The following is a 6,966-nucleotide window of genomic DNA, read 5'->3' as shown; positions in this document are numbered from 1 at the left end:
AAACGAATTAGGCAAATTATTTGGGCTTGGGCCAAATAGCGCTAGATTTAAACATGAGGTTAGCTGAATAATGATAATGCTAAGTGAGAATGTTCTTCGAAAAATATTTTTTGTTTACTAATCTAACACCAAAAACGTTTTCCTTCCTAGCAAACATACCCCTACTACTTCTTTTGTTTCAAATATGCACTTTTAACTCTTCAAATGTTTGGCCAATCAATCCAACCGTTGGATCCTCAGCATCCTACTCTACTACAGTATGTATAAGTTGTTTTCCACTTAGTGAAAAGTTTAAAAAGAGAATAACACTATAATAAAGAAGACAATAGAGTAGAGTCCACTAAGAAAAATAAAATAGAGATAAATTTAGAAGAAAAGATACATACAGAGAGATAAGGTGTTGTAAAAAGAAAGTGTAAAATCCACTTTGAAGACTGACAAAAATTGAGAAAATCTAGGTTCCCATTAACACATACAGACTATAGCTTTTTCCTTGTTAGACAGAATCATATCCATGCAAAAGCCTAACGTTAAGTTGACTCCCAACTCCCCTACCCCCCCCCTCACCCTCCACCCCCACACCCACCCCCTCATTATTATTCCTGACTTTGGTAGAACCAAAAACTTACAATATCAAAAGAACTCATTAATTCTTCCCCCACTCAAATTCAAAGCTTTGCTCTATCTCTTTCATTAACACTTCTTCTTTCTTCTTCTTTTTATCCTTCTATAGTCATGTTTGGCTTTCTCATTTTCAGGGGCGGCTCAATAAAATTAGTGTCTAAAACCAAAGTTTAACGGGACTACTTGTTCAAGAACCTATCTAAACCCAAAAAGCTCTTTTCTTCGACCCATTTGCCCTTTTCATATATCCGACCCGACCCAATATGTACAAGAACCAGTTACAAGAGTTAGCACAGAGGAGCTGTTTCAATTTGCCCTCTTACGTATGCATAAGGGAAGGTCCTGACCACGCGCCGCGTTTTAAAGCTATCGTTAACTTTAACGGCGAGAATTTTGAGAGCCCTCACTACTGTACCACTCTCCGTCAAGCTGAACACGCTGCAGCTGAAGTTGCCCTTAACGCCCTCTCTAACCGTGGCCCTTCTCACTCCCTTGCCGCGCGTATACTCGTAAGTGTATTCATCTTTTTGCTGTTTTTTTCCGTTAGGGTTCCGTCGGCATTTTGGCGTGTTTTCCGCCGGAGTTTTGCTAATGTGCGCCGTGTGTGTTGACTGTGTTAATGTGTGCACATGTTTACTGTCCTTTTTCGAGCTCTTAACCGGTAATGATGACTCCGGTTTTATGAGGTTAGTTGGGGAAATTAATGTGTTGAATTGACCAAAATGTCCTTATCCTGTTTTAGAATTTAAATTCTATGCACTCATGTAAAAATATTTACCAATCAAAATAATTGCATTTAACTCTATTTAATATTTGTAGCATTGATAGGTAACCTAGAATAAATAATACAGTGTAAGTTATATACTCAATCCGTTCACTTTTATTTGTTCATTATGTACGTTGCACATCCCTTAAGATATAATAAATGAAGTGCATAATTTATCATGATACCCATATTAATTGATGCATATTTTTAATGAAAAAATGATTTAAAATGAGTAATTAATACTGTGAGTATAACAGAAAAAAAAAATTATCTTCTCTCGATATGCTAAAAGTGACAAGTAAAAGTAAAAACCTATTTTTAAAATATTGGAGAAATAAAAGTGAAAGTAGGGAGTACATCAGTTCATCTTTAGCAAGTACAAATTCCATATTTTGAGGAGACTTACTTGTATATATTTGATAGTGTAAAAATTATATACTGATAAGAAATAATCTATTATAACGGATTAAATTAAATAGATGGTGTAAAAACTCAATCTATCATGTATTAAAATGTAGCTATTTTTATTTTTTTGGAAAAAACTTGGTTAATGAAAGTAGTGGGAAAAGGGTTAAAAAAAAGTTTAGGGGAAGTTTCGTGGAAGGACCATAACTAATATGACCCATAAGGTATTTCTTGCCTTCACATTTGCATAACAGCTGTTTCGGGTCTCCTTGTACTGTTTTCATAATTAATTTCCTTAAATGAGGGTATTTTAGTAATCAATTATTACATTTTTAGCTTTTTACTTCTTTTTTTCCTTATTACAAGTGATTTTGCATATTAATTTTGCTACCTACTTTATTGATTCTAATTTTAAAGACCCCATATTAAATATGTGTGGAAAATGTAGATGAGACTTGTCAAAGGTGGTAGGAATCAGTCAACATTTGAATTGGGTTTTTATATATCTGTATTATGAATAATAATTAACATTGGAGGTTATGTGATAAAGACATATAGTTAAAAATTACTGAGTTCCTAATTTCTTAATGAATATTCTACCAATTATGATGTTGAAATAAATATTAATGCATTGAGAAAATGAACACGGCAACTGCTTAAGCTTAGGTGATCGCTTCACATTTGCCTAAGTTTTAGTGGACAAAATTACTCGCTACATGCACAAATGGGAAGTAACGGTGGTCGGTCAAATAGTTAGAGGTAATGCAGGTTGACCCGACCACCACCGTTATTAAAAAAAAAAAAAAAAGGCTCTGGCAATTTTGAGTTTGGCACATGTGTGGAAGCTGAGCAACTTAGTGTTGAATTAATTTGAATCTAGAAGCTAATCAAAAAAATTAATTTGGATCTAGAAGCCAATCATAAAAATTAATTTGGATCTAGAATTACTTATATATTAATGGAGCAGTTTTTATGACAGAGACTGAACATGGGGCATTGTTGACTTTGTTCATGTGTGTGAACTCTAGCTCATTCATTGTAATAATAATCTTTAATATTTGAGGGTAAGTATATGACGTATTAAAATTTTGGGTATTAAATAAGGTATTTGGTTGAGTATGGCACCTGTGGAAAATGTATTTAGCCCAATCTTCCTATTTATAGCTTTGTCTCCTCTATAAATAATTTCTTCCATCTTTCAATAAACACATGCATGTGACCGTCCACTTGAGGTCTCTTCATATAAATGTCGTATTAAACTACCATATGCTACATTTATGAGTGACTATTTAATATGGTTATTCTTGATAGATACCTAAGGAAATTGTAATCGTTTATTTTGTATAACTCATACAGTGTTTGGTTTTCAGTATAAAATCATGCATAACTAATATAGTCTCTGTATATTATGCGGAGTTTAATACCAGAAACTAAACGGTGTTTATTAATTCCAATATAGCATTTGCGAGAAACTATGTATTATTTGATACATAATTAAAATGGGATAAGAATATGTGTTTTAGCAATACATGGACATAACAATCCATGTATTGTTGTTCACCGGATAACAATCCCTACATTATTAATTACCACAAAACAATCCCTGTATTATTATTCACCCCGCATAAACAATTCCAGTTCCTGCACTATAATTCCCGTATAAGGTAATGTTGCAACCTTTCACACGTTTATTGGAATATGTTAAGCAACTCAATTTTACGCTTTTGATCTGATCTTTTTCATGTTAAACCAGATTTCACAAAATACTACCACAACAACTATACGTCTATACCTTAATCCTAAGCAGATTACAAAAAATAATCCATTAAATTACTCTAATGTATCTTAATCAAGTTAAGCGATTTTAGACTATAAGCCGAGTCAAAAATTAAGCCATGCAATGGAAAATGGGAGTGTTTCACGTTGGCCTTGTAACCTTGTTCCACGGAGGAAACATTGTGATATTTGTATATTTTTTAGATTTGGGTATGTATGGTGTTAAACACTTTCTGCTTTACAATTTAGTGTCACAACTTATGATGTCACCTGGCATACTAAGGTATAGGGGCAGATCAAGAGGGGGAAAATATTGAAAATCTACTTTTTAAACCTTAAATTGTGGGAAGTATGGTTGCAGATCCCGTTAATTTTTCAATTTAACATTTCGCTCCTACAAAGTAATTCACTAATCAAGAAGCCAGATTTCTGAAGTTTTGTTGTTCTCTTTGTTGGATGAACTCATTGTAGGATGAAACAGGCGTCTATAAAAATCTATTACAGGAGATAGCGCAAAGAGTCGGAGCTCCTTTGCCTCAGTACACAACATATAGGTCGGGACTAGGGCACCAACCTGTGTTTACAGGAACAGTAGAATTGGCTGGAATAACGTTTACTGGCGAACCAGCGAAGAACAAAAAGCAAGCTGAGAAGAATGCTGCCTTGGCAGCTTGGTCATCGTTGAAACAATGTAAGTCTCCCACTCAATTAAGAAAATATTTTACTTTGAGTAATTAGGCATAGTTGTGTAGTTGAAATTTTCCTGCATATGCTGCTCGTAGACAGTGTAACAGTGCCCGAAGCTAGTATGAGTAGTGTGGTAGTAGCTTCATGTATGCTGCTCATATTTATTCCTTCAGAAAAAAATTGTCTTTTCGGTGCTATCTCTTTGTGTTTTGTATTGCAAAGGTATACATTAGCTGTAAGTATAGGAGATTTGAGGTGAAGTGGACTTGTATGTGTCACTGCTAATTTATATATTAAAAAGCTTTGGTATCATTCTCTTTTGTGTTTTGGAGGTTTGGCCATGGTAACATTTGGCAGAAAATGTTGTAAGGAAGAAGAAAAAGGACAAGGGAAAGAAAGAGAAGTATTCTAATTGTCAATCAGGCCTGGGATAAATAAGATAAAGAGGCAAAGAGCAGCCCGGTGCACTAAGCTCCTGCTATGCGCGGGGTCCTGGGCAGGGCTGGACCACAAGGGTCTATCGTACGCAGCCTTACCCTACATTTCTGCAAGAGGCTGTTTTCACGACTCGAACCCGTGACCTTCTGGTCACATAGCTAATAAGATAAAATTCAAAATTTACAAGAATTTTCATATCAAATCCCTTATTGTTCAACTTGAATTTTGCTTGTGCTAGATGTTAGAATACATGAGTTCTTTAACCTGCAACAAGGTTGCCTTTTCCTTGTAGTACATGCAGTCATCTTTTTATTAGTTAGTGTTCAGTTGGCATATACTATTGCTTCTTAAATTGTTCTCCCCAGTCCCCGCGGAAGAGTCAAAATGTTGTAAAACTTGTTCATTCAGATTTCCAGTAGAAAATTTCAACAAGAATTTGGAAAAAAAATTGGTGTAGCAAAAGAGTCATTTTGAATAAGGCAACAAGTTCTCATTTCCTATTTTTCGACCTATCCTTTCTGTTTACCTCTTGCCGGCCAAAAGATACCCTACTTCCCTTCTCTCTTTTCCTACAGATTTAGCATAGACTTGACAAAATTGGAACATTTAAGATAACATCATCAGACTAGCAGCTGATACTTCTGCATCTACAACTTATTGCTAAAAACACATATCTCATGCTACTTTCCTATCGATCAACTTGTGCTATTAAGGATAACTGTGAGAGGACGGTGTTGAGACGGACTAAAACGCTTAAGATAATTGATGAAAATAAACATTTTTTCTCACAGAGCTGACCAATTTTACTGGGCTAACCCCAAATATAAGCAAGAACTGTACATCCTGCCTTATTTGGTTTATCAAGAAACAGATTTTGGTTTCTGTAAATCAGACAAATTCTTTTGGGATTTGAAAACAATCCAAAGATAGGTTTCCCGAAATAATGCAAAAATTTCTTGAAAAATTTATGCTTAAACTAATCCAAACACATAACTTCTACCCATTATTTTTGGATTGGCTTCTGATGTTTCGCTATTGAGATAAATTTCCTTTTGCTCCTCATTATGCTGCTGATATTGTAGTTGTTTCTTTCTGAAAAATAATATTGGAATAAAAGTTTTGCTTTTTTTACAGTGGCACAACAAGATGCAAGTTCATCGTCTGAATTGGAGAACAATGATGAGCAGGAACAGATCAGAATAGCGAGGGCTTTACTAAACTATCGTTTGAAGGAAAAGTTAGAAATGGCCAAATCCGGCAATGTCTCAATACCATTCCAGAAGAAGTTTCCAATTCCAACTCCTCGACCATCTAGTCCACAGCGTCCCGCAGCTACTACATCCAAACTCCTCCCTTTAATCTGCCCGAAAACAGTTGCTCGTTACAGATTCTCCTCTACGACAATAAATGATAGCAATTCCTCATTTTTACAGCCTATGCCACAATCACAGACTTCATCATCAGAAGGCCGTGCAGCTTCATATATGCCAGTTAGACCATATAGGACACCTTACCGTGGTATTGCTCCACCTGTTACAATAAGAACAGCAGTGCCAGTTTTCTCTGCACCACCTCGTCCACAACCTACTGGATGCACACCTCAAATGATGCAAGCCCGACCTGTTCGAGTTGCACCACCTGTCTGTGTTAGGCAGTCTATCCCAGTATTTGCTGCTCCACCAGCCAAAAGGGAAACCGTGGCACATGCTACTACGCCAAGCAAGCCATTAGCTCAGCCTGAGGAAACTGTGGCACGAACTACTGCGCCAAGCAGGCCATTAGCTCAGATTAAGGAAACTGAGGACAATTCTGGCACTGAGGTTGATGAGTCAACGGCGATGAAGTGCTTGGAGGAGCTCAGTTTATGACAATGGCTTGGTCCTTTGAGTCTACCAATACCTATGTCAAACATTTTTGTGTCTGCTTTTAATGCTTGGTGGTTGAACAGTCAATGGAAATGAAATGCTTCAAAGAATGATAGTTACCGGGACATAGTTAAATCTATTTATATCTGTGTTAACATTTCTGTATCTACTTCCATTTTGTTTTGTCTGATTCCCTTCCCTATTTTCAGTGTCCATTTTCTGTGTTGTGCATGTTGATGCAGCTAATCTAGTTTCCCTTATTCTTCTGGGAATGGATTCTGAACAATGTTCTGAAACTTTGGGCTAGCTGCTATGCTTATGACCATCATATGTTTCACATCCCGGAATATATTTTTTTTGGTAATTAAAAGAATTTTATTTACCAACTGAGATATGTACAAAAAG

At 35.8% G+C, this 6,966-nt stretch overlaps 1 protein-coding gene across 1 annotated transcript; it reads left to right on the top strand.

Annotated features, from left to right (window-relative positions):
• LOC109234047 (double-stranded RNA-binding protein 2) lies at nucleotides 569-6,763 on the top strand. Its single transcript, XM_019399886.1, has 3 exons — nucleotides 569-1,133; nucleotides 4,043-4,262; nucleotides 5,831-6,763. Exons 1-3 carry the CDS (start codon nucleotides 888-890, stop codon nucleotides 6,562-6,564), a joined length of 1,200 nt encoding a protein of 399 aa, XP_019255431.1. The 5' UTR covers nucleotides 569-887; the 3' UTR covers nucleotides 6,565-6,763.

The sequence above is a fragment of the Nicotiana attenuata genome, chromosome 11 (genome assembly GCF_001879085.1).
Source record: "Nicotiana attenuata strain UT chromosome 11, NIATTr2, whole genome shotgun sequence".
Classification (NCBI taxonomy): domain Eukaryota; kingdom Viridiplantae; phylum Streptophyta; class Magnoliopsida; order Solanales; family Solanaceae; genus Nicotiana; species Nicotiana attenuata.
The sequence above is the reverse complement of the archived record's forward strand: the minus strand, read 5'-3'. Positions and strand labels throughout refer to the sequence as shown.

Excerpts from the sequence above, each read along its gene's own strand:
- LOC109234047 (XM_019399886.1), top strand. The coding sequence starts at position 888 with ATGTACAAGAACCAGTTACAAGAGTTAGCACAGAGGAGCTGTTTCAAT. Across the intron at positions 1,134-4,042 it reads CCCTTGCCGCGCGTATACTC|GATGAAACAGGCGTCTATAA; the intron begins GTAAGTGTATTC and ends AACTCATTGTAG. Across the intron at positions 4,263-5,830 it reads TTGGTCATCGTTGAAACAAT|TGGCACAACAAGATGCAAGT; the intron begins GTAAGTCTCCCA and ends CTTTTTTTACAG.